Source organism: Durio zibethinus, chromosome 2 (assembly GCF_047325235.1).
Source record: "Durio zibethinus cultivar Kanyao isolate XHJ-2024 chromosome 2, ASM4732523v1, whole genome shotgun sequence".
Taxonomy (NCBI): Eukaryota; Viridiplantae; Streptophyta; class Magnoliopsida; order Malvales; family Malvaceae; genus Durio; species Durio zibethinus.
In genome coordinates, this window is record NC_143163.1 from 36,918,926 (window position 1) to 36,946,832 (window position 27,907).

A 27,907-nucleotide genomic window follows, 5' to 3' on the forward strand; every position below is an offset into this window, starting at 1 on the left:
TAAAAAAAAAATTGCGTCTAAGGCATTCACTAAAAGTAATCAAATTATCACACTTCTATGTAAATGGCGTGATCGATCCAATTCCAGTAATATGAACTATGAGCAATTTTGAGATTTTGACATTTACTTAATATCAATGAAAACCTTTAATTGTAATTTTCGTTTGTACAAAAGAATTGGATAGCTCTTCTAGTAGGTATACTAATATTAATACTGATGATGCTTTGCCAAAGCTCAAAGTTTTCCCACAGAGAAGTACCAAAACCAACCGACAAGCAATCCAAAAGGCCTAAATTCCTCCCTTTGGTATGTTCTTTTTGAAAAGGTTTTTATGCTGATGATCAGTTTAATTTAATTATTACACATTTAAGTGCAAACCACTTCCTCTGTTCTGTCATCGAACAACTCATTCAGTTCATCATCACCATGCAATCCACCCACCTAGAAGTCACGCACAGACCTTACCGAAGTTCAGCCTCTCGTCTGACAATATTGGCTCACTTGTTTGGGATCTTGGCTTTCATCCTCATGCTGGTTTGGTTACTGCATTATCGTGGCGGTATCGATTATGATTCTTACGATGGTTATCGTGTTTTTAATGTAAGAAAGCTTATTTTAAGCTTGTTATATATGTTCTTTGTTATGATTTCAAGCTTATTTTAGTACATTTTTTAATGTTAAATTAATATTGTTCTTTGCATTGGCAGGTTCACCCATTTCTGATGTTCTGTGGATTCATATTTCTGTCTGGTGAAGGTATTGGCAATTAATGAAAATCAATCAAATTTTTGAAACATTTTTCTAATTTCCTTTGAACATAAAAACATGCAGCAATGATGGTGTACAAGACAGTAAAAGCAGAACATTTTGTGCAGAAGGTAGCACATATGATACTTCAGCTTGGAGCTTTTGTGCTTGGGGTGGTTGGGATTTGTGCAGTTTTCAAGTTCCATGATATGCAAAGCATAGAAGATGTTTACAGTTTGCATTCATGGATTGGCATCGCCACTATTTCCTTGTTTGCATTGCAGGTTAAACAAAAAACCCAAAAAATTCCAGTAACTTTCCTACAATTTTCATGCAATTCAGCTACTGCCCTTTAATTTTCAACTTTTTTATAAGATGTTGTTACATTTTATTTGTCTTCTTTTTTATTTGGTTACAGTAATTAAGCTGAAATTGTTTTAATTTGATTTTAAAACTTGCTGTTGCAGTGGGTTGTAGGGCTGTTCACATTTATGTTTACACAAACACAGACGACTAGGGCAACCTTGCTTCCCTGGCACATTTGTGGTGGCAGGACATTGCTATACATGTCGATAGCTGCAGCTCTCACTGGCTTGATGGAGAAGGCTACCTTCATGCAACTAAGCCACAGCCGTGAAGCTCGTTTGCTCAATTTCCTGGGACTATCTATCCTCTTATTTGGCATATTTGTTGATCTCAGTGTTGCTCTTGCACGATATGTCTGATTTTAATATTAATCATCTTGTTGTTTTATTGTTTGTGTGTGGTTTTCACTTTGATTCTCTCTTTTTGGTTATTTTTTGTGTGAATTTGCACTGGATTGATGCTGTAATTCATATATCATAATTTATTACAAAACAAATCCTTTTCAATTATACAATTTAATTTTTTTATAAAAAATAAGCCGTAGTTTCATGACAAAAAAAATTTGCTCAGTGTTAAGATTCCGATTTCATACTTATGCAGTGTCATTTCCAAAAAATGACTATACAAAACGAAACCAAGCCGGGTTCTACAATTTAATTGATGCACTAGCTTGAAGCTTCCCAAATTAATATAATTTTTTTTAATTTAAAAGCAGGAAATCAGTAAGAGTTTGCCTCATCATACAAGTTTAAGTAATTGATGAATTAAGTCATTAATAACTTTCTGATAGGCACAACCTTGGCTTTTCTTATGGCACCAAACACTGCTTATATATTCTCCGCAATACGCCCAAACCTGAAACAAACAATCATTTTGCAAGTCTTACTGAATTCTTCGAATGATTGTTCATCGAAACCATGTAATCTCAAAGTCTGAAATATAGTTTAATCCGCAGCACGGGCAAATGTGATTAGCCATATTACTGACCAAATCAATATTCTCCAATATTATTGGACTTGCCACCATTGAATTAGCCGGCAGGACGGTTTTTACCAAATACCAACTTTGGTAGTATCTTCCGTTTGGAAAACAAAAAGCTGTCTTTGTTAATGACAAATATTTTCAAGGCCATGTCTGTTGCTAGAATGTTATATAATAGAACTGATCACTACTGAGCTCTCAACTTTCATTCTACGGATGCAATGGCTGTCAGGAGTGGAAGCTATAAAGTTTCTGCAACCCCAGTTACAGTATTTGGGCATTTGTTATTTGTAGCAGTGGCAACCCTTGTGCTGGTTTGGCTACTGACGTTCCGGGAAGGCCTGGCTTTTGAATCTGCTAATAAATTTAAGATTTTCAATGTGAGTTGCCTTTATTAAGAATCCATCTCTTTCTGTAATTCTGTAATCTTTACCTTCAACAACAGATTCACCACGGTATTTATGAAATCAATATATATTAGAACAAAACCGATAGGTTAAACTAAAATATCCCATTTTTCTATTGGACTTGTTCATATCTTCGTTTTTATATGATCCATGGAAGAAATATTCTTGTAAGGATTAAATTTGATTCTATGCATTATGAATACATATTAGTCTCTTTCAGCTTACTATAAAGAGATTCTGGTTTTCACTTTGTTTCCCTCCCATTTGCAGCTGCATCCATTTCTAATGGTGATTGGATTCATATTAATAGCAGGAGAAGGTGAGTAACAGCGTAATAACTTTTAGTAGCATTTTATATAATAGCATAATCTAGTGGGAAAATCTTTTTTTTTCTTGTTTTTGGCATCAACATAGAGCTCATAATCACAATTTTGAGAAGCTGGGTTTTTTTTTATGGTTTTTATGGAAGTACATAGAAATGAAATTTATGAAATAGTTATGAAATTTTAGTGCATGTCTATGGGGTGATCTGCACCAATAATATAGGATTCTAAGTTTCTAACTGAATACCATCTAAACCAGCAATCATGGCATACAAGGCAATCCCTGTTGGAAGACACGTGCAAAGAGCAGTTCATCTCACATTGCAAGCCATTGCTCTTGGTTGCGGGATCTTTGGAATTGTTGCAATTTTCAAATTCAATGATGAGTTAAACATCCCTGATATGGTTACCTTACATTCTTGGCTAGGCATGATTGCCATCTGCTTATTTGGTTTGCAGGTACCAATTAAATCTTATTGTTTTTGGCAAATATTTAATCAGAAATTTGAAACAATGTCCTAATATCTCTCTCTCTCTCTCTCTTTTATTTTGGTTGCAGTTTTTGCTTGGTTTCTTCTCCTTTGTCTTCCCTGGGGTAGAATCATATTCAAGAGCAGCATATGCGCCATGGCACATTTTTGGTGGCTTAGTTATTTTCTTTTTAGCAATTTGCACAGCAGAGATGGGATTGTTAGAGGAATTCCTTTTTCTAGGCCTATTTCGCGGCCAAGAAGCACTGATTGTCAACTTTACTGGATTTTTGCTCATTCTATTTGCTGTTGCTGTTGGCCTTAGTGTTGTCCTGCCACGAGGTTATTAATGTAAGTAATTCAGATCTTAGCTGCATGGATAAAATTCTTGAAAAACTGATGCCACTTTTTATCATTAAATTATTGAAGACTTAATACTTTCAATTAATGGATAATTTTCTATAAAATAATGAAACCAAAAAATATTTTCAAGGACTATAGTAGAAGAAAGTTGTAATGAACTTTCTGTTCAATATGAAATCATAAGTGGTTCTATGATTTCTGATTTCATTTATGTTCATATGAAATGTTACGGATTTCATGTCCAAAAGAAAATATGATCTTAAATTTATAAATAAAGGTTTTTTTTTAATAGATGTTTTTCAAGTTGAATATATAAATCATCCGATTTTATTAAATTTTTTTTAATGTGAATATCATAATTGAAATAGGTCCAAATAAAAATGAATCATTTTTTTCTATAGGTGAAAGAGTCAGTATCACAAACACATTGCACAATCGAATGACAAACAATGTCATGAATCAAACATTGAAAACAGAAGGAATAAATCTTACGGCTTATGAAGGATTCTTTGGATTACAAACGTGATCGCATGTCATGTAGCTGTAGGCCCTTGACATCAAATGTCAAAGTGGAACTCCACACTGGAAAACCAGTTGTACAAGGTACAAACTACAAGGAACCCGTGATCTTATGGCATTTGCAATTAAAAATTTCAATGGTCCCTAGGATATTTTGTGGGCATGACCGTTGGTGGCGCATTACCATATTCACCTTTATTCTCCAATCCATCCATAAAAAATTTTCTGGAGAACAATTTCAACGGTGCCTATCACTTGTCATTTTTCTCTTTGGACTACGGCATATCTAAAATCTAAAATATTATACACTAGCATATATGGGGAACAATTTCTTTTGCCATACCAAACTTAATCAATTCTATATCATGATAGCAACAAGCATAAAATTTATTATATTTGGCAATCATGTCCTTCAACAACCACCATCGTCAACATCGCTATCCACAAAGGTTAACAAAGATCTGTCCAAAACTTCGTTTGGTTTGAAACTCGAAAGCCTGGAGACATGGCAGATTGTCTGATTGGGATTCTGCCTGAAATACCAAGGCCTCTACTGTTTTTGTCAGCCACATGATCCCCAGGTATACCTACACCTACCAATTTATGTCGACACTTCCGAAGTGAACCTGCCAATTCAAGCTATCACATTGGCATTTTGGATATTATTGTGTCATTTTGACTCTGTAGACTCCAAGAGAAATCTCACTGACTGAAATTTATCATTAAGAAATGTCGTAAGGTTGAAAATTAAAAAATTTTAACAACTGAGAAATCATTCATTTCTGATTTTAAGGAACAAGCAGAATCCAGAAGGTTAAAAACTTAAAGAAACTACACACTTTTAGCTTAATTGTTAACCAAAAAAAAAAAAGCAAAGAAAAAAAAGTTAAACCCAATGCTGCTTTGTGGCTTCCATTCTCTCCAACAAACTGGCAATCTCGTCTTGCATTCTTAGTTTCATTTTGTAATAATCACAATGTGAATGTTCCACAACTTTTAGTTCTTCTGCTTTCTTCCTTCGCCTTTCCTCAGTCTCCTGTAAACAAAGTCTGGATAGCTTCTCAGCATACTCTTCTTCCAACTTTTCAGACTTCGCCCGTATCATCCTCATGTAACGATCAGCATCCCTCCGGGCTTCATCTGCCTTGCTTTGAAACATTATTGCTTCTGCTTCCTTAATCCTTACCATGCTTTCTAAGCTGTCAAATCGATCATTGTTTGATAACCTGCCAAACCGGTACTCATCTTCACTTTTTAGGTCCTTCATTAGAGCAGTTTTGAGATCTTTCTGACTGTCATCATTCGAAACTAAATCACGTCCACTTGAGGAGCTTGTGCTGTAAAACACGAGCTTTGGAGGAAGGGAAGCAGTAGCTGGTGTGACAGACGATTCATCATTTCGAAGGTCAACTTGAGTTGTTGTTAAGTCTTTCGAACATGCACCAGATGCAGGAAACTCTGACAAACCATCAGTGTCTATTTGTCCAGGCCGAAAAGGAAAAAGAAGAAGAGAAATAAAATGCTTAGACAAGAATATCATAAATTGAGGAATGCATGCAAATAAAATTACAGGAATTATCAACAATATAACTAGCTCCATAAGTATTTATCTAATCCAGGAACGGTCCTAATCAAAACAGAGTGGTGCAATCTGAGTTGAAGGGAGCCATAATCAAAGAAAAAATTTGAAGAAAAAAAACTAGGCATTCTTCTAATAGCATATGCAATCTGTTTCACTAATCAGTTCACTCAATCATCAATAGCCCTTAACTAGCAGGTTTGACTAGTAATCACAGTAAACTACTTTCTCATTCGCTTTATAAAGACTCTTGCACCGGCAAAAGGTAATTATTAATTTTTCTGCCTCCATCTTAAAATTGAGCCAATGTCTCATTAGACTGCATAATAAAACAACATAAGGCATGAGTAACCTAGTGTTGCACAAATTTACAGAGGTTACACAGGCAAGTCAAGCCATCAGGAAGAACCAGCAGGCAAACCTTTTAATTTACAATTTTTTAACCAGGAATTATGTTACTGCAGTTTCAGAATCATGTTAGTAATCTTAAATTTCAAAGGATGACTCGAGGCTCAGTGACATGAGAGGCACTTTTTTGTGTTTCCTCAGCTTTTGGAAAACAATTAGCTTAATAGCTGAAATATATCCAGTTTACCTGGTTAACTATATACATGGAAAAGGAAGAGCTGTAGCCACTAAACAAATTATTAATTCCGTAGAATATATAAGGAGCTAGAGATACTAAATCTTAAACATATCCTATTAGACACCTTAACCACATTGAAATCTTTGAAAAGTGGTCCCTCTTCTATGTGATTTAGTTATTCCTACATTAGCCAAGGCCTAAATCTATCAAAATAGAGGTAAGTAGATTTTATATGCTGGAAATGTGGCAAAAAGACTGAATAAACAGATTCAAATTCAAATGGTATTTTAACATGCAATTCATCAATACAGCACATAATTCAGCTTTTCTAATGGCCTCTGAAGCATAGAGAAACTGAGTACGAACAAGGCTTCCAATTCAATGAGAGATTTCAACCCATCATGAGATTATGAAAGGCTAGGGATATTTATCCTCTCATTAGGAAAAAAAAGGAATGTGGCATTTTAATGTACTGATCTTACATGCCATTAATAATATTCCTATGTTCTCTGACTCTCTGCACATATCTTCTACTGTATATTATAACACTATAAAAAGCATACATATTTATAAGTGAAAGTTTTAAGACTAGTACTTAATAGTTTAATTGAAATCCTAAGTCATTTGATCTATGCAAGTTACAAAAACTGCTGTTTTATTAGAACAGAAATCATCCTTAGTAATCAAAAGAAAAATACAAATGCATTCAACAACAAGGCCACTGAGAAGAAACAAGGAAAGCATTTATCAAGATGCAATGTAACTGTATTTCATGAAATTTGTTTGATGTGCTTCATAATGACAATAAGTTTGCATAGAAAAATAGACAGAACATAAGATACTTACAGTTAAAGAACTGAATAATGAGGCTGCATGCATCTGTAGCAGACATCATTTTATTTTGGAGCTGGGTTAACAGCTCATCAGCTTTGATGTGCAGATCCTTGCCTTTTGAATCATCACTGCCCCTAAAAATCTTCCTCACACAATCAAGCTCCTTTGTCAGTGTTTCTGGACCCCAGTCCTTTGCACAGCATAAAAACACATCCTTAACAAACCCAAACATTTCTGAAGCATGACCACATCCTATGCAGTGAAATTGCATTTCTTTAGTCCCAGATGGCCCCTTTAAACTGGAACCTGGCTTGATAAGATTCCTCTGCATACCACAGGCAGCATGGCACCAATGGGAACAAACATCACAACCAACCCAACTGCAAGTATTGCTAGCACAATCAAAATTCAAGCAGATAGGACACATACAAGAACTGCAAAACCCCTTATTTCCTGAGCATATCTTACAATCACAGTCATCAACAGGCAGCAAACTCTTGCAATTCAGATTCCTACATCTCATAAAAAAGAAAATCTCCAGCAGCTCTGTCATGGGAATACGTATTTTTACAGACAAGAAGCTTTTAAGGCCCATCTTCACTGCAACTAAAATTTCTAGCTGGTCCCTCTGGCACTTTGAGAGAGTCTCCTTGGTAAGATCAGATCTCCTCTCAAGCCGGCTTTGAAGTCCCATTAATTCTTCCTTCTTCTCCGGCGTTGATATAAGATTCCCCAAGTATTCTTTGGTCAATTCAAGCGTTTCATCAGGCAGCTCCTGTATTATTAGAGCCATGGCAGTAATAGACTCCGACACAATCTCACGAAGAATTCTCTCCGGTCTAGAAATCTTTCGGGATCTCCCTCCATCTACACTCTCCAGAACTCTCAAATTCTCTGAATCCCTCCTCCTCGAATCCCCTAAATGATTATCTAGACGTGGCTTAGCAGGCAATTCAGATGGGAAAAAGGAATGATTATCTGAACTAGTAGTTCTATGAAGACTATTGCACGAATCCTTATTCACTTGACGATTAACCTGCATCATGGAAAACCCCCCAACACCACCAGCACCACCATGATTGGCCAAAGCAACTCCATCACCAATTGGCCTAAACCGACTATGCACGGATCCATTAGTACCCTCACCACCACACCAAACTTGATCATCTTTCCCAACAGAATATTCATAATTCTCGGTGGAATTTCGTGTTAACGAGCAGCTAGGATTATGTGAAAAAGGAAGAGAATAAGAGTACGACAATGAAGCAGCAGTGAAATCATTAGAGCAGGTGGTTTGTGTGTTATTGATTGATGGAGCCAAAGACTGTACACTCCTACTAGGCCTTGACCTATGTTGTGGAGGATCACAATTTTGCAAAGCATTTGATGCAGTTAAAGAGAGAGACACATCAGGTAAAGCTAGAGAGAGATTCAAAGTTTCAAGCTTTGGCCTTTTCTCCCTATTACTATTCTCTCTTTCTTGAAAATCTTCCTCTACCTCTCTTTTTGAAGAAATTCCTTTACTTTCACTCAAATTCAAGAAATCTCTTTCAACCCATTTCTCATCGTGATTTGAATTCTCAGAATCAATAACTTCTTTCCCTTTGTAACTAGTAACTTTTTCCAACAAGGTTTTCCCAGGAAACTCTTTCTCAGAACAAAAACCCAGTTTTGGATTTTCACAAAGATAGCTAAGAGTGAGTTCTTGGCCTTGGGAGCCAGAATTCCCAGGCCTCGAAGTTCTTGCTGAAGGGTAGCCTCCATCAATACCCACCTTTGATTCTCTAAGAAAATCAATACCCTTTTGTAAAAAACTCATTTTTTCACCAGAAATCTCCTTATTTTGAAACAAACGTGAAAGCTTGCTTTGAGAGCTTTCATCTCCTGTACAAGGGAGATTACTTGAGAGATCTTTCTCTCCAAACATGGCCTTACACACCCACAGAGAGAGAAACAAAAAAGAAAAATAAAAAGAGGGACAGACAACGTACCAGAGCAAGAGAGAAGGAGAGAAATAGAGAAGTAGAAATGGACGGTCAAAATGAAAATTTGGAAAGAATCTGAGAGTGCTTTGTTTTTGGCTTTTGATTATTTTATTTTTTTTCTTTAGCAACCATAAGACTCTGCAACAACGGCTGGAAATTTCAAAGCGTTTACACCATTAAATATAAAATAAAATGGTTAATTTTTCTTCTTTTTTTGTTTTTAAGTTTTTGACTCTATGATTGACAGGTATTTATAAATACCGATTAATGTATTATTTTCAAAAATATTTTTATTGAATACATTACTTTCTTCGAATTTTCTTTTATTTAATAATCCAAATTTTTTGCCTATTGGCTTGCATTGTTACAGTGTTGACTCTACAACTCGAAAAAAAAAAAATCATGGAGGAAAAAACTTGAACTTCAATTAAGGAGTCATGAATCTTATCAAGTTATCAAATTTGATTAATTTTTTAAAAGATTGTTTGTTTGATTCAAAAAATTTAAAATTTTAAAAATATATATATTAAAATATTAATATTTTTGAGTTCAAAAACTTTTATTCAAGACTTAATCTAAGTCAGATTAAGCCCAAGAACACGATGGATAAAAGTCTATTAATTACATATTTGATTCCATGTATATTCCGACATGAAAAAGTTATGCTGCTATTATGGAGGGTAAATTAGGTGACTTAATGTTACCTATGCAAGGAACCAAAAAAAAAAAAAAAAAGTTTTAAGCTGTTGCTTTGGCTTATTCAACGTTTACAGGCTTATTTTATACATGATACATACAAAAAAAAAAAAAAAGGTTGATGTTGAATGTAAGTCAATGCTACTAACAACAAAGAAATTTCTCATAATAGTCGAAAGAAAAATTAATTTGGGAGTTGGGCTGATGAGAAGTTTCCTATTTAAAGTTTGTACCGGTCAAGATTCAAGAACATGAATTAGACTTTTTACTACTCTAATATCATCCTTGAATTTTAGTACCGAACAATATATTTATTTAACACTAGAATTTAAGGAAAATGACTTTTTTTTTTTCAGTTCGAATTATATTAGAATTAATAGAAAATGTTTTAAAAATTAAAATTAAATTTATTAGTGACTGTCTTTCCTTTTTTTCTCTCTTTTGGACTAGTCTATTAGTGAGTTTTAAATCCATTTTTTACAAATATTGAAGACAACTAATGCTTGCGAGTGGTAGGGGATCGATTTAGGTCATTTTCATTAGAGGTTTTTTGTTTTATAGAAGATGGACAAGAGTTGATCTTAATAAAATGGTGTTCCTTTTTGGATGATGTGCTCGTTGGTATGAAACCGTAAGGGGAGGGAGAGAGAAATAAAGATGACGTGTGTAAATAATACGAAAGAAATTTTAATGCCTTTCGGAATATTTGGATGGGTTTTTTTATTTTTGGATACAAATAAAATAGTAATTTAAAAAATATTAGAAGAGATTGCACTCTAAACCTCTTAAATATTATTTTTTTAAAATAATTGATAAATTAATTTAATTAAATTTTAAATTTATATTTTTTCACGTGTCTCAAAAAAATTTTTTTACTTCAACCTACCTCAATTTTCCTCTTGATTGGAGTGCAATTTTGGTCAATGATCAACACATTAATTATTAAGATTCTCAACCCAAATTTACTCCAATTATTTTACCATTCTAGTTCAAAGTTAAGGATTAAGGTATACTCAAATCCCCTATTTTGCTCAATTGTACCAAAAAAACCCCTCGCCCCCCCCCCCCCCCCAAAAAAAAAAAAAGAAAATTAACATTACTACTTGTTAAGATTTGCGAGTGGCAATTTTGAATGACTTGCTCAAAATAATTTGAATATGCATTAAAGGGAAAAATAAACCAAAAATTGGAAATTTTAAGACTAGATATATTTATTTTTGGGTAGGATAAAGTCACTTGATTGACATGTTATTCCACGTGAAGTGGGCACCCTATTTTGTCTAATTGCTTGCTCCAATAAGCTTTGCCTATTCCCAACTTTGTTTCTTATTGTTTGCAAATGGGCAAAGCAACTATGAACTTTAGATGTATGACCCACATTAACACAACAATACAAATGCAACAAAATTGAACTCCACACATTTATCCAATAACTTAGAAAATGATTCACCAACAAGTTGTTGTTGGTCTTCTTTTTGCTTCACATGGCGTATACTAGTTTTTTTTTTTTATTATTCGAGGAGAGAAATTCGAACTGTGAACTTTTAATCAAATAATTAGGTAATGTGAAATATATCAAAACTTGAGTACCCTTGAATGATGTAGCAATTTTAAAAACTAAAATTGGTTCAAATAATTGTAACTTTAAAGTGAAGTTCTTTAGTATTTCAAAGTCCTGAGTACACATTCTCTTGATAATTTGTGAGTTTGATTCTTGCAAATTCATGGGATATGTCACATGTCAAGGGTGTCCTATTTCATTCATGGGCCACCTACGTCACCTATAATGAGATTTTTTTGTTAAAAGCATCAAAAGTCAACATTGCAGGTTCATGATTTTAAAAGTGGAAAGCAACATGCTTGATAAATTTTTATGGAAATTTTGGTATCTTAAGTAATATTTGATACAAGATAATCACTTCAAAAATTATAATAATTTATACATGAAGTTAAATCATTATATTTGGTAAATATTCAGTAATCTTATATAACGATAATTTTGGATCATCGAAAATAATTATATTATTATCTTAAAGGGAGATTTAATTTTTATATAAAAATATGAAAAACTTGTATTATTGAAGCAAAGTAACGTATAAAATTAATAATAATTAATTTTACTTATTTAATATACAAATTAAAAATTTGTTGCATCTTAAAATTATAATTATTTTATATTATAAATTTTTATATTTTCAAATTAATACTCATCGCAGTAAGTTCAACGTAATTTGTGTATTTTTTATTTTTTAATATTTTATTTATAATATGATTTTTTTAATTATCTTTAATTATAAATTTAATAGATTGATTTTATTTTTTAATTCAAATATTTTTTACATAATTTATATTATAAAAATCAATTTTATCTATCAATAAATACATTTATTATTTAATTATATTTTATTATAAAATAAATAAATATTATTAATATTGTACAAATTATTATCTTTAAATAACCTTAAAATTATTAATTTGTATAATTATTATAATATGCATAATTTGATTTTTAGTAATATCAAACACAATAATTTTTCATTTTTACGAATTAATCATTGTTAACTAAATAAAATGAGTTCAAAATCATAAGTATTAAAATCACCATAATAATAAAATCATTTTAATAATTATATTATCATAATAATCTTACAAAAAATACCAAACACTATCCAAATGACCAAATGCCATGTCTCAATTTATTTCCACAATTGAGGTGATTTGTTTCCATTATCTCTACCAAGATTGACGTAACATGTTGGGATTCTAAGAACAAAAGAGGATGGCATTTTGAAATCAAGATAACTTACATATCAGAATTTTTTCAATTGATGAAATTGCTTAAGAAATTCCCTATCAAAACTAAAAGCCTTTTCTTTCCCCGAGTTTTTTAGAAGAAAAAATTGTACACATTTATTCCACTTTTTATAACAAAAATTTTGAATTCGTTTAAAAAATTTGGAGAAAAAATATTTTAATCCAATTCTTTAAAAAAAGAGATACATGCACCTTTAATAAAAAAAATTACCACAAATAATTATTTTCTTATGTTTGAATTAAGAATTCAAATACATGATTTTAGAATGAGAGTAAGTCATATCTTTCCTTTTATAATTCAAAATTCAATGTATTTTTATATGAACTAAAAAAGAACTTAAGAGTTTTAAAATGGTAAAGAAGTTGAATTAGCATTAATTTTGAAGCATTAGGGATTTTTTAGATTTAATAACATGTGTATTCGTATTTATTTGTTTCGCATCAAATATATGTAAAATATAAAAATTATTTTATCATAATTTATGATAATATATTAAATACGAAATATTTTTTTATTTTTATCAAACTCATATATAATTTTTACTTAAAATTTTAATTTTATGATTTTCGTATTTTTTATATATTTTCAAATTATATCATTTTATCAATTTTATATTATCTTCTGTAAATTTTCTTACCAAATGTAACAATGGAGTGGATATCAATTGGGGGAGACGGAAGGACGTATAGATACGAAGTGACTGAGTGCTACTCGATCCTAACCCCAATGCCGGCCAAAAAAATTGGACTTAGTCAGACCAAATATGATATTTCTAAGTTCTAACTTGATGCACTTAATTAAATTATTAATTTAATTGGATAAATGAGAGTGACATTTTTTAACTTTCATTAACTTTAAAGATTAAAGAAAATGGTATGTTTATTAAATTATTCGACAGCCCCAAATCCAACCAATAACAAGCACGAACTTAGAAACAAACCAGTTAAACTAAGGCTAATTACATGTCTTGAAGAATTATCTTATATATAGAGAATAAGGTGATAAAGTTTTTTAATTTGAGAATGCTTTGAAAAAAAAAAAAAGAATGGAAGAAAATTAGAAAATGTCCAAAAACAAAAGTCAAAAAAAAATAAAATTAAGGGACAACTTGATAAATTGAAGAATCTTGGAATGTTTTTTTTTTTTTTTTTGGGTATGATTTGTGCATAAAACATTCAAATCATTATATTTAGATGAGAATCTTATGACAAAGTGTGCTTTGGTGTAAAGTACTAAGTTTGCTTTTCCTCTAGATTCGTAAAAACCCAGAAAGAAAAAGAAATACTTCATTTGCAGAATCAAACTTAGCTCCATTATTGTAAGATGTGGGGCAAAAAATGTTGTGTGGATAGTTTACATATCTAGTTTCCATAGTTCTGGTAAAACCATTTATCATTGAGAGGGACAAATTATTGATTGAGCCAATCTCTTATTTGTAATAAAATCGAATTGTTGGATTAAAATAATAAAACTTGTTTAATTGAATGGTTGTAATTTTCCATATCATGTTCAACTTTCATTGTGTAAGTTTAATTTAATTTTATATTAGAATTTTTAATTGTATACAAACTTATTGATTGATTCATTTATTTAATTTAATTTAATATTTTTTTATAAATATAATATTTGATTATAATTAATAATCATTTCTCTCAGCTTAACATAACTCCCTTAAGCTAGATCAAATGAATTTTCAAAAAAGAAAATTAATAGAACTTTCATTTGACCAATTTTTGTTTTCGTTTTGTGTTAACAACAATATTAGTGATTGGTAGTACCTCAATTATCCAGTTGTCTGATCATTTCCTCAAGAAGTAGCCCGAATTGAGTATGAAACTGCACCTCAATAAAAGTTCTTTTTTTTTTTTTCATGGCTCTGACCGGTCTTAGTTCCCCTGAGTCTCGTGTTAGTTTCTAATTTTTCTAACTAGTAATCCCATGTTTATTCTTTTTTTTTTGGCCTATCTTCTTCTTATTGCATGGTTAAAAAACTCTCACTAAATCCTATTGATTGTCTTGCCAGTTCTGGTCAACTGCGGTATGAGCACATTGCCTAATTTTGTCCAAGACCAGGAAAATCAACACGGTATTGTCCTGGCATTGCTGCAAGTTGCCTTCAATCCCTAATTATTTAATTTAACATATATATATATATATATATATATGTTGGATTATTTGTTTGTCTCGGTCCTAATGCTTATTTCAAATCAACATCCCATATTTACTTAATTTAAAAAAAAAAAAAAAAAAAAACTGCAATCTGGAAGAATTTAGAAAATGAATAATATTAAGGATTAAACTTCAGTCTTACGTGAACTTACTTTTTAAAAAAAATTGATGAATGATTTAAATTAAATTTTAAATTTTATATTAACTTAATTAATAAGATAATTTGATTTGATTTAATTTTAAGTTCGACCTCATTGGTGGTCTCTCTTTATGACATTTAACAAGTGAGATCATTTTCAATATTTATTCACTAATTTGAGAGTTTGAGCTACTTATAAATTTTTTGACAAAAAATGTTATTTATATCACATTAGAAATTGAGCTTATATTCTGCAAATGAAATTTGAAATCCCCATTCATGCCTATGCCCCAAGCATATCATTGAAGGTAGATCGAAGTTTTAAAACCCCATCAATCATCATTATTAATTTTTGGATATAAGGAATTGAAATATTCGAATCTATTTTTTTTTTTTTTAAATTTACACCAATCAAGTAAAATTTTCGAAGTATCAAACTAATCATCTTGATTTTAAAAATAATTCAATTTGTTAGCATACCTAAGTTGAATTTGTGCATTTGAATTTAAGATAGATCTTAAGAAAGAGAAAAAAAATCTAATTTGGACCATTCAAATCATCAAAATTTAAAAGTCATGCCGTTGTTTTGGGTCGCCAGATTATACTCTTGTCTTCTTTCTTTTTCTCTATTTCGTACGTAGGTTTGTGAGTGCCTACATATATGTTTCTATGCATAAAATACTTTATTGTGCTTTCTTGGACTGACAAAATTGACCTGATATTTGTTTTTAATTAAATTCCATGATAATATGTCGGGTATAGGTTGGACTTGGACCCTCTATTGAGGGATATTGTTTTTTTCTTTTTTTGAGAAATATTTGTTGGTTGCTGAATCAAGTAAAAACAAATACAAGTAGTAAGATTTAAAAAGTCTGATTTTACTTTGGGATGTTTGGTAGGTGAGAAAATGTCAGTATTTGGACCTCAAATCAATGCTCTACATAGTTGGTCCAAAGAAAGAACGTGGATTGCCTAGAAAATTCTTGATGAAAAATTAGGCTGGGCTAGATTTTTTTTGAGATTTTTAGTGTTTGTTTTTGTTATTTGCTTAAAATGAATATCTATGTAAGCTTGGTTACTTGAGATCACTTGCCAAGTTGACGGGCCTTTATGTATACAGAAACATGGCAATTGATGAAGAGCTGGATGCGGCTTCAAGACAGACGGTTGCCTGAATATGAAAATGGGGTAGATGAGTTACTTGATACGGCATTTGCTATGAAAGGGAATGCAGAGCAATAGAAATTAGAAGGCACTAGATGAAGTAAAAGGTGATCTTTTTGAATTGGGAATGGAACAATCTTACACCGAAGTTGGCTGCTGTTGCCGAGAATCATGAGATGGATATTGATCATAAGAAACATGGATTGGGAGACAAGGGAGCTGATGCAAAGAGCTCTGGTCACGAAGAATTGATTGTGGGAGCAATGAAATCTTCACAATCTCCAAAGATTGCTGAGATAGAACCGTATCCTGGTTGTGGGGAACATACAAATATATCTTTAACCAAGAGTATATTTGAATTAAAGGCTCTTTTTGGTGTACGAGATGAAGCAGTTGATGCTTAATCTAACTAGGCTTGCATTGCCAAGGGCTTTAATCTGGTACGAGTTTGGCAGGTTGGATTTGTTCCAATCTCTCATCCCAACTAAGAAAGGGAATTAGCACAACTTATCCAAGGATTTCTACCTAAATCCTGCATCTATACCATGAATTGGTGCAAATAAGAAACGAGAAGCACAGAAAGCAGCATATTTGCTATCACATTATTCTTGTTGGATGAATGAATATTTCACATCCTCAGTCACATAAGCTCCGAAAGCAGAATATTTGCTACATACAGCTCTCATTAACAATTAGGAAGAGCGAATAGGTGCAGGTATATAGCCTGCCAAAGCAAAATGTTCAGATTGTAGAAATATTCCAGCTACTCAGAATTCTCAATGTTGCTAAAGGGAAAGGCTTTCAATAATTCTCATAATCTAGTGCATGGAATGTAACCTAAAATCAATCGTGCCATCATCATTGCAAGCTATAGCTTTCATTTCATACCCCAAACTTTGCACATCAGCAGCAAACCAATGGCAGGGATAATAATAGAAAATTAAACGGTTAAAGAAATCTAGCAAAAATAATCTTAGGAGCTAGCAGCCATTGCTAATGCATCTCACTGTACAGAGTGAGCACCATAATAAGTAGCATGTTTAGATGAGAAGGAATCTTAAAAAAATTAGAGCTTCAAAGTAAGATCAGGCAAAGATGTATCTGTTCTTGGTGGTGATGCCTTTGCTACAAAACCAATATTTGAACTTTGAGTTGAATTTTGAGCAAATTCCAAAGCCTGGTTAGCATCAACTCCATTCACCTGCCTAAAACTCCCTGGCCAATACAAGTCAACATCATCATCTTCAATGAATATTGGCATTCCAAAATACCCTTGATCAAACCTTGCTCCAGCTCTTGTATCTAGAGGCCTCTGGGATGGCATGATTCCATGGTGCATAGCGGAATGAGCTTTGATCCCAAGGGACCGAAATGCAGAACCATGAAGGGGCAGAGATGCAAAACTTTTATACCTATCAGACAGTATCCCCATACGCATTGCACGCTTTGCCATTGTCCTCTCCCTCTTATGAGCATTCTGGTGTCCACCCAGTGCCTGTGAACTATAAAACTTGCGCCTGCAATAATTACAAGAGAAAACCCTTGTGGCAGTGGCTGACAAAGTATGGGTTGCTATCTCGCTACTACTCTCACCAGTGCCCTTCATCTCAGCATCACTGGCACAGAATTGGAGAGTCAGGTCAAGGGAAACAGACCCTGAATCTGGTTGAGCCTTTACGAGATTTGTGAGGCATGAAGTAGTGGTTGTGCTATTCTTTGAGGGATCAGGAGATGCTTCGTGTGCAGATATGTTGGAAGCCACTTGGCTGCTTTCTTCCGAATTGTTTTCATATTCTACCCTGGGGTTTGGGGTTGTCATTCTCGGGTGAAGTAGCAATGTCTAGTGCTTGTTCCTTTTGATATCCGGTATGAATGGCTACCGAACTAATCAGTTATCTCTTCAAACACCTGCATGTATGAACAAAAATGGATTATTTGCTAAAGCTTAAAAGTGTCAGAGTTGTGATATAGGAGGTCTATTCGAGTCTCTCATGCCTGTCAAACTGGTATGCAATAAATCAAGTTTATTATGAACATGTCAACTTCCATTTGATACCTGAAAAAAAAAATCCAACCCTCGAAATATGGACAACAAGCTCCACATACACATACAGGAACACAAATACCATTCATTAAATCTTAACAAGCACGCACATTGCATAGCCATACAAAATCAAAATATGAACCAGTCGCAATAGGTGTAATTTCTTGCCAAGATGATAAAGCTAAACATGCACACATATTTATAATTCGTCTTGAGTTTCCTATTTAAATTGTGCAAGCCCTATAGTGAGGACAGAAAAGATGCAACTATCATTAATTTGAGTCACCATAGTACAATTAATTTTGTTTAAATTTTAGAAGTAGCATCCATCTTATGATTCAGTTTAGCTAATCTAGAACTTTTCTGACTGTTTAAGAAGTAAAAGAAATTGAAAAAGCAAGGGAAAAATGGAGATAAGTGATTTAGTGAGAAATTGTGAGAGAAAGGTTCACTGAAGTAATTCAAAAGAATATTTGATTGTTTTATCCATATATTTATGCTTTATTCATGAATTTAACTGACATGCATGAAAGGTATTCAGAATTGCCTTAGAAAACTGGTTTATTTTCCTCCAATTCTCTTTAAAAAGTGCTTCTAACAGAAATCAATTGCTATAATTTTCAATTTAGCAACTTTCTTCATGTTACTACCCTGACCAGAGATCTTTTTCTTCTTTCAAATTCTACACCTCAGTTTTTCTTCTCCAAACTTCACTCTATCAGAACAGTGGAATGAAAGAACCATTTTCACAAATATTTCTTTCTCTTTTTGTTTTTACTCTCTTTTTTATAGTTTAAATGAAACACTATGAAGTTCGAAATGAAAAACAACTGATAATGAATTGTTGTCAGAATAGAAGACTGTCCAATTTTTAACCAAAAGCATAATAATCAGCTGCTAAAATTGACATGGAAAATGCATCCAAAATTACTAAAAAAATATGAAAAGAAACAGGAAACAGAAAAGCCCAGATGACCATTCAGGTAACAAGCAAAGAAAAAAAAAGACAAATTCAACAGGAACATCTACCAAAATGAATTAGACTAAAATCCATAGCTAAAAACAAGAGAAAAAAAATTTTTTTAATTCAAGAACATGAAAATAAACAGTGCAAACACTAAAGCTTAAAATCAGTAACACAAAACAAAAGCTAAACCCAAAGAAAAAGAAAAGAAAAGAAAATCCATCGCCTATGAGATAGTTGGTGAAAAAGATTCTTACTTGGTATATCTTTTGAAGCAGCAAAGAATAGTTGAGTGATATGCTATTTTGTAAGCTATGGAAGCTATGGGATGAGAAGTATCAAAAGACAAAGACAGAACTGCGGCCTGTGACTTTGGGGTTTTTTTTTTTTTTTGGTTCTAGTTTTTACCACAAGTAGCACAGTGATTGTTGAAGCTGAAAAAGGTTATGAATGGAGATAAGATTGCCAAGAAAGAGAGAAATGGGGATGATGGAGGAAAGTCAGAGATGTCAGAATCTAAAAAAAAAGAAAGAGAGATAGTAGACTATACAGTAACCAGTGTTTGTTGAATTTTGGGCTGTTCCGGTGTTTCAACAGCTACAAATCAATGAGTGGAGAGAGAGAAAGAGAACACTAAGAACACAAAGAGACAGGGAAAAAGCAAAGAGTACTTACTGGAAGTCCCACGATAAGGATACCATAAAAATGTTTGTTTCATTGCTCTATGCTCTTTCTCTTTCTTTTTCTTTTCTCTAGTATTTGCATTTCTTACTTTTAAAAGTTATTTGTGGTCAGATTCTGCTTTCCAATACTATTCAACCACATTTGTCAGATAACTCCCATGCTCACTTATAGAATTTGCATGGAAATGAGCCTATCATCCACTCTGGCCCATACATTTGCCTTTTAGGTTTCTAACCCTTTTTAAGCATTTATATATAAAAAGAATTTTAGTATTTTGGTTTAATAATTATTTATAATTTTTATATTTAAAAAATAAAATTTAAATTCTCATTTCCAGACTAAAAAAAAACTTTTTAGAACTAGTGCTTATTTTCATTTATTATTATTATTAGATTAATACTTGATTATCATCAATTTGCAAACAATAATTAGCCATATTATCAAATTTTTTATTTTGTTGATGAAATTTTTTTTTGTATTTGATATTTTAATAATTAAAATTTGATCACTTAAATTAATAATTTAATATTTCACAAATAAATAATAACATTATAGGTGTTGATACAAATTTTAATAATATAAATAGATCTTATTTATTAACGAAAATAAAATATCAACTTGAAAGTATATTAGATGTAAATTATTATTTATTTATTTTTTAGATTAGTAATTATCATGGGTAAAGAAGATGATTAAAGAGGGTTGGATTACTTATTGTGTAGTTTAACTAATGAATAAAAAGGTATGATTTATATTTTTTTTCTCACCACTAGTTCTATTTTTTTTTATCAAAGAAATTATAGTAACTCATCCATATTTTTTAATATTTGTATAAAATTTATTATGTAAATGAACTAACAAAAAAGAACAACGAATTAAAAGGTGCGATTAAAAAAAAAAAAAAGCATGGAGATGGGAGTAAAGAACGTTATCCTTTGTTTGTGCGACAGCAATATCTATCATTAATCAGATTTAAATCAACACAAGATAATATTTGCTTGATTGATGTTGATATTCAGCACTGTGGGACAGGGACCTTAACCAGCTCAATAGCAAAACAAGTGGCAAGTTTGGCCCCATATATATAAATAAATATATACATAATTTGTATAATATAAAATTATTTAATACAAGTATTGAGATTTTGAAAAAAATATTATTAAATATCATTTTTAAATAATTAAATGAACAAATTAAATTAAATTTTAAATTCAACACTAAATACTCTTTGGATATAATTAGAAAAATTTCCCTTCGCATTGTTTCTGTTCTTACACATAAAATATTAATTATTTTAGGATAAAAAAATGCTTGTCAAATTAGTTAATTCCATGAATGAATAAATAGTTTTAAATATAATATAAATATATATATAGCTGCATGCAGTTTTAGTTTAAAGAATACAACTGATTTTTAAAAAAAATTTAATAGTATTTAAAATTATAAATTTTAATTTTAATAATTAAAAGTAATTCCTTGATACTTTATCAAGAGTTTAATTTAAAATTAATATTATATGCATCTAAATTGGACTATAAATTTTGGGGCCAGTTGGTACGGTCTTTGACAAATTTAAATATAGGATCCGACAAACAGCAGTGGGAATTGACACGTCCTGAATTAAAGACATTAATTAAAATCTTAAAATCAAAGCACCAAAACGACCTGACCCTTCCTGTCTTGGGTGGTTGCGGTGCAGACAAAGTTATAGCTTTTTACCTAATCCAATCAAATCCATTGAAAGTGCGCTCTTTTGTTTCTTTTTTGTATTATTATAGTATTAGGAATTTTCCTTTAGTTTCTCTTTTCTTTTTTATTTATTTATTACTAATATTTTTAGTTTGATTGATGTGTCTACATTTATCACGTACTAATAAGAAACAACTTGATGGAATGTGAATTGAATCCTACTTAGCATCAAAAGCAAGCTTTGTTATTAGTTTGAGAGAGCCTTACCATTAGGATAAGGATGACTTCATTATGAGGTCTTTTATTATTTTTCTAATTTTCTTTTGACACGTAACAAATAGAAGTGTCCATAGCAGTTCAAGCTGGACTCAGATCAGGTCCAAGGATAATTTGATCATTTGAATTTTAAATTTGTAAATGTTATAGTTTAAATTAATTAGATTTTTCTTAAATAAAAATATGTTATTTTTATTTAAACTTTCATAAATTTGTTTTTTATTAAGTTTTAAAGTATAGATAATTTAATATAATTTCTAATGTTAACAATATAATATTGCATATTTATCTTTTAAATTATATAAATCGTATGAGAAATTATTTGATATATAATAAATTTTTTAATTTCATAAATAAGATTAAAATGATAATATATGTTCTTTAATATATATTTTAAAAAATAAAACATGTATTATTATCTTAATCATGCTTTTAAAGTTAAAAAATTTTACTGTTTCATACATTATATAATTAAAAAAAGAGGTCTAATAAGACCTTGAATGTTTTCAAAATCAAATTCTTTTTTTAAATCATTCCTTTTTTTTCAAATTAGTCTTTTTATACTTTATATTTTTATTAGAACCCCCAAAAAATTTAGGGGAATTTTCAAGTTTGGAAGGGTAACCAAACAAGTATATACCATATCTTACTGCTTATATAAGTACCAAAGCATATTCTCTTTCTTATATATATGACGTTAATTCATTATGGACATCAGGGGTCTCCACGGAATTTGTCATGTAAATCATGAGCAACTCTGTTATTTTGGAATTTCTACAATGGGCTTCAACAAATAACCCAAATTTGTGTCACCATAAGCATACGGCCCATGGACCAGTTGCATTTTTTTTTTTTTGGTTTCCTTAACTTTCAACTTTTAATAATATTAGATAAAGAAAGATTTAAATATGATTTTTTAAAATAAAAAGTTATAATTTAAAAATAAAAAATTATAAATATTGAGATTCAAAATTTAATTTTTTTTAAAATTCGAATATATATTTTTAAATAAAATATTAAACTGCAAAAAGGGCTTTTTATTGTATTTTAGACTAAAGGAAAAAACCATCTAATTTTTTAGTAGAAAGATACATACGTTACCATCTAATTTTCATTTTAATCGAAAATAATATTTATCCTAAACATTTTAAAAAAATCACAACGATTTCAAGCCACAGCCCCCAGATATAATATACCTTAAGAACCCAAGGACTCGATATTTCCATTCCAATTCTGAACAGTTTTTTAAATTAATTGCCTATTTTCTTTTCTTGGTGTCTTCAATAAAATCATGGAATTTATGCTTGGCAGATTAAGATCTTTTGTGGAGGAACATATCTATTCTTCTGTCTTGTCCACCTCTCTTTGAACCTTACACGAGTTCTTCCACTAAAGTACAATGTCTGTAAATGATTTGATGTTGTTGATTCAAATTTTTTATCATTGTCTTTAGCCACTTTGGTACCAATATTTGTGCCTTGTCCCATTTGTCCTCTCCATAGCATTAACAATAAATTATTTATTAAATATAATAATTTAATACAATTTAACACTCAATTTACTTACATTCATTAAAAAAAAAAAAAGACATTCCCGAATTATGCCAAAGAAAAACACATTGAATAGAGATATTTATGAATTAGTAGAGAATCTTGATAAGTGGTAAAGGTTAAAGAGAAGTTCTACTAAGTCTCACCATTCATGATCAAGCTTTCAACTTGCATTATATATATAGTGGGCAATATCCCAAATCAATTTAAACCAATAAAATGGTGCTTGCAATAAAATATGAAAGAAAAAAATAGCTCATAAAAACAAGGAAAAGGGCTTCTGATGATTTAAAAAAAAAAAGTTGATGGTGCAACAATCAGACAGGAAATCTCTGTCTCATAACTTGTCATTTTTGGGCTTGGACCTATTCCCTTTTGACACAATGCACTTTATTCTAACTTGGCTACTTGCTTTTTACACTATTTCATTTCATCTTACGTCAAAAACACTTTGACCCACACAATTAATACTATCAACGCAAGAACGATATCTTTGATGATAATGATAAAACTAAGGTTGTGAGAGAAAGAGACTAAGCTCATTGGATTCAGTCGTGTTAAAAAAAAAACTACTCTATATAATTTAACATATAATATCTGAAGTTGCAGAGGTTGAATTGATCGTATACAATATTCAAAGAAATTTTTTATTTATTTATTTTTTATATATAATTTAACATTACATCCAGAGCTAATGAGTCTGTTTTTTAGGGGCTCAAGTACTTGTTAATTGTGTTTTAATGGTCAGATTAATGCTTTCTACATGAACAAAGGAAGGAGAATTTGTTTTAGCAAAAAGGTGAGAAAAGAAGGATTACTGTCTGCTTAGAATCGAAGAGGGGGTGCCTTTTCAAGAAAGGTCCTTCATGAATTGTAGCCCTTGGAGAAATGATTGCAAATAATAATGATAATCAAGAAACAAAAAAAAAGATATTCATCAGAAAATGGGCATCGTATCTTTGTTCTATTGGATTTGAGAGATTTGCAAGCTCTCTCAATAATAATGGTAAGCACCTAACAAAATCAAATTGGATTTCTTCCTTCTTTTTTTTTTTTTATAAATAAAACTTATATTCTTTAATTTAAGTACTCTAAAAATAAGTGATCTTCACACTTCACAATAATTAGTCAAGAACAATACATAGGTTTGATTTGCATCAAGTAGTAGTAATAAAAACTAGAAGAACTAAAAAGTGGTGATATGAATCCATGTAAGTAGACGAGGCTAAAAGTTTTACTATTTGTTAAAAATAAAAATGGTGACAATGATAGTATGATTTATTGAATAGAATATTAAATTTTTTATTTTAATAATTAAAATTTAAATCTTAATAATATTAAATAAAAAAAATTGGAATCATGCTTTGTCTTACATGTTGGAAAGTTGACATTTACATCAAGCGTTTAGATATGTTAGATATATGCTAGATATGTTAGATTACACCAAAGATTTGATTAAGATTGTTTTGACCTTTTCGAGATTACTAAGACTAGAAAAAAAGGAGGTGCTTAGATAGTGACTCTTGGAAATTTGAAGAGAGATATATACGTACTTAGCTTGCTATATTGTAAGCCACGTTAATCACATGATATTCACATTTCAAGGCAATTTCAGCACTCGAGTCCTTTGTTTTTTTTCAAAGTTTTGCTTTCAAAACTAGGTCAGGGTTAATTTATCACCTTGTTAATGATTTTTTAGTTTAAAATTAATTGTATTTAGTTTTTATAAATTTTATGTCTGACATCCGAATATTTAATTTAATTATAAATATATATATTTAATTATTGAAATTTTTGGATTTTTCTCTTCTTTCCCTAACTTTAAAATATATATATTTAAAATAGACTTTGTTTGTTGTACGGAAACTTCTTACTATTCAGTTTATTTGCACTTCACAAAATTTTGCCTTATTTCTTTGTAATTTTTATTTTTCTTTTCAAAAATTAAATTGATAATTTGATACTCATTCATGAACAATAAAAAAACTCAAATCAGTACATAATTTTGATTCAATTGTTTATTACTCTTTTAATTAAAGCTAAATTATAAATTTCAATTATTTTTTGTTTAATTTTTTATAAAATACACATAAATATATATCATGCGTATGTGTTCGTGCACCACACATTTATACAAATTAAAATTAACATGAAGTTCCCAAATTCTCACTCTCTCAGTTCTTACCAAATCACCATCTTTGAGTGAGGAGAAAACTAGGGAGCAAGCAACCGAGTAAGATTCGAAAGTGGGCAAAATTAATATGATAGTGAAAAGATTAAAGATAATTACCCAAAACCATGGATGATAATTACGGGACCAGTCGAGGGGAAGGGGAAAACCTCCCTCATGAGAGAACATCACGTGGCTCAATGAAAGCAAAGTAGGACGGGACGGGGGACCACAGTAGAGAGGCAAGAGAGCATATAGGTAGGCAGCAGGGCAATTGCAGGGGGCACGTCTATGCAAATGCAAATCCCCCAGCCAGCCCAGATCTGAGGCTGAAACCCCAGGGATACTGTTGGACGAAGCAAGCACCTGCCCATGTGAGGAGGGTGGACATGAATCATGAATCATCATTCATTGAACAGAGAAAAGAAAACTTACCCCTTTTTTTTTATTTTGTTTTAGGGAAAATGATGCATGTGGGGCTTCACTACCTGTCCACATGGCCGACACCCACATCTCCCACACAGTTTGAGTGGGCAATAAAAATTCCTTACACAAAGCCAACCCAAAAAAAAATCAAATTGAATTGAACGAAAGGCCTAAATGAGTAAAAAACCCAAAGCTACATGCCCTCTGGCTCTGAGTCCCTTTGCCTCTTGGTACAAAAAATGGTCCCCATGCAATCTTCCACTTATTCCATCAAAAGATATCCCTTTTTAAACAATACCCAACATCTTTCGTTCGAATCTCAATTACAAAGATATACCAACTCACCTTTGTCCTTTATTTTTTTTTTCTTTTCCTTATTTTTAAAAGTTTTAGAAAATACAGACATTAAATCACATCAACTAACACATCAAAAAGGAAGGGAGTGAATCGGTCTATCTTCCAATTCCAAATCCGGGAAAACTCATTTTTTCTGGTAATTTGACAATTTTTGGGAGAAAAAGTGGAAAACCCATTTGGATTTTATATCTCAAGCTATCATATGCTTTCCCTTATAACCTAATCTGAATCACTGGCATCAGATTCGATTGAATTGGTGTTGTTCTTTTAGAATAGAAGGTTGCTTTAAATGCTTTGTTGGAGAAATAAAAATGATATATCTTGGAAAAATTCCCTACGTAATAATTTACTGAAGGCCCTCTGGTATTAATTACTTTAGGGTGAGTTTTAAGGATGGTGAAACCTAAATTTTTTATTAGTGAAATTTTGAGTTATTGATTAAAAAAAACAACTGTATAAAAAATAAAAGTTGAAATCAATAGTGTCATGCCACTATTGTTACTTGGTTCAATATAATTTGCTACACCCCCTACAACTAGAGATGAGAAACAATTTTTCCGTTTGTTTAAATATGATACCACTATTATATTTTAGCTGTAATATATTTCTTCACATGCAAATCAAATAAAACAATTAATTAAGTTTTAAACGATAATTGAAAAGTAAAAAAACCAAAAAAAAAAAATCAAAACATTAACATTACTGGCTGAGAGACATTTTCACTTCGTCGTGAGTGCCGTTTTATTGATTAAACCCTTTGACACTCACGACGTGTGGAAATCTCACTCACCACGCATCTAAATAAAATTTAAAATTTTTAGAATTCAAACTTAAGACTTCAACTTTAATTATAAAGCATTAAAGGAAAAAAAGCAGTCAAAGTTTTAGACGATAATTAAGAAAAAGGTAATTGTTAGTACATGTAATTAATTAATTTAGGGGTAATGGCAAACTTTGGTTTACTTGACTAGAGCCAATCCCATCATTATCCAAAGCATGCAAATGTATAATTCAAATGTCGTTAACTTTCATAACTATCCTTAATTGACCTTGACCATGGAAAGCTTTACTTTCGTACTTCAATCAGATTGGAAAAAAAAATTAAATATTGAAAAACTTTACAGGAAAGTCTTTCCAATTTCCCCATGTGTACTCTTTATTGCCTTTTTTTGAGCCGTATAAAATGGGCAATAATGCATTTCATAGTATTTTGATATTCTTTAATTTTGCTGCTAACATTTGAATATTTGATTGAAGGGGAAAATTGGTTTTCGGTTTTAATTCATTGCTATAACAATAGTTTTAGGCTTTTAGCACCAAAAAAAGTGAAAGGGTTTGAACTAATTTCATAATAAAATTAAAGATTGGGGGATGGTATAGCAGTAAACTTTATAGTGCAATAAGTGGCTGAGCTTTCTCTTTTAGCAATTAGCATCATGGAAAATGTTGAATGCTTTTTAAAACTAAACTCTAAACCATCTACTATCTTTCTAATCTGTACTGCACATGGAATATTTATGACATGGACACCTTTAATTTCAATGATTATAACCATAACAAAAATTGAAATTTAAAAAAATTGAAGTATTTACTATAAAAAATTT

General features: G+C 31.1%; 4 protein-coding genes across 9 annotated transcripts; 2 read left to right on the forward strand and 2 right to left on the reverse strand.

Moving 5' to 3' along the window:
- Positions 1–248: 248 nt before the first annotated feature.
- LOC111317545 (putative transmembrane ascorbate ferrireductase 3) lies at positions 249–1,500 on the forward strand. Its single transcript, XM_022919978.2, has 4 exons — positions 249–600; positions 708–756; positions 832–1,031; positions 1,215–1,500. Exons 1-4 carry the CDS (start codon positions 427–429, stop codon positions 1,470–1,472), a joined length of 681 nt encoding a protein of 226 aa, XP_022775713.1. The 5' UTR covers positions 249–426; the 3' UTR covers positions 1,473–1,500.
- Positions 1,501–2,300: 800 nt separating this feature from the next.
- On the forward strand, positions 2,301–3,644 carry LOC111317546 (putative ascorbate-specific transmembrane electron transporter 1). Its single transcript, XM_022919981.2, has 4 exons — positions 2,301–2,474; positions 2,772–2,820; positions 3,084–3,283; positions 3,384–3,644. Exons 1-4 carry the CDS (start codon positions 2,316–2,318, stop codon positions 3,642–3,644), a joined length of 669 nt encoding a protein of 222 aa, XP_022775716.2. The 5' UTR covers positions 2,301–2,315.
- A 1,279-nt stretch (positions 3,645–4,923) lies between these two features.
- On the reverse strand, positions 4,924–9,159 carry LOC111318143 (protein OBERON 3-like). Its single transcript, XM_022920812.2, has 2 exons — positions 7,188–9,159; positions 4,924–5,652 (listed from the first exon to the last, which is right to left on the reverse strand). The coding sequence occupies exons 1-2, from the start codon at positions 9,100–9,102 to the stop codon at positions 5,063–5,065; spliced, it is 2,505 nt and encodes an 834-aa protein (XP_022776547.2). The 5' UTR covers positions 9,103–9,159; the 3' UTR covers positions 4,924–5,062.
- A 7,772-nt stretch (positions 9,160–16,931) lies between these two features.
- On the reverse strand, positions 16,932–27,147 carry LOC111318144 (zinc finger protein 4-like). Of its 6 annotated transcripts, none has more exons than XM_089754910.1 (3): positions 26,009–26,488; positions 25,641–25,886; positions 16,932–18,051 (listed from the first exon to the last, which is right to left on the reverse strand). In XM_089754910.1, the coding sequence occupies exon 3, from the start codon at positions 17,960–17,962 to the stop codon at positions 17,210–17,212; it is 753 nt and encodes a 250-aa protein (XP_089611036.1). In that variant the 5' UTR covers positions 17,963–18,051; positions 25,641–25,886; positions 26,009–26,488; the 3' UTR covers positions 16,932–17,209. The 6 variants fall into 6 exon arrangements, 5 of the variants coding, with proteins under 5 accessions (XP_089611036.1, XP_089611030.1, XP_089611021.1 ...); XM_089754904.1 differs by having other exon boundaries at positions 25,956–26,488; XM_089754895.1 differs by having other exon boundaries at positions 25,641–26,488.
- Between the last annotated feature and the right edge of the window lie 760 nt (positions 27,148–27,907).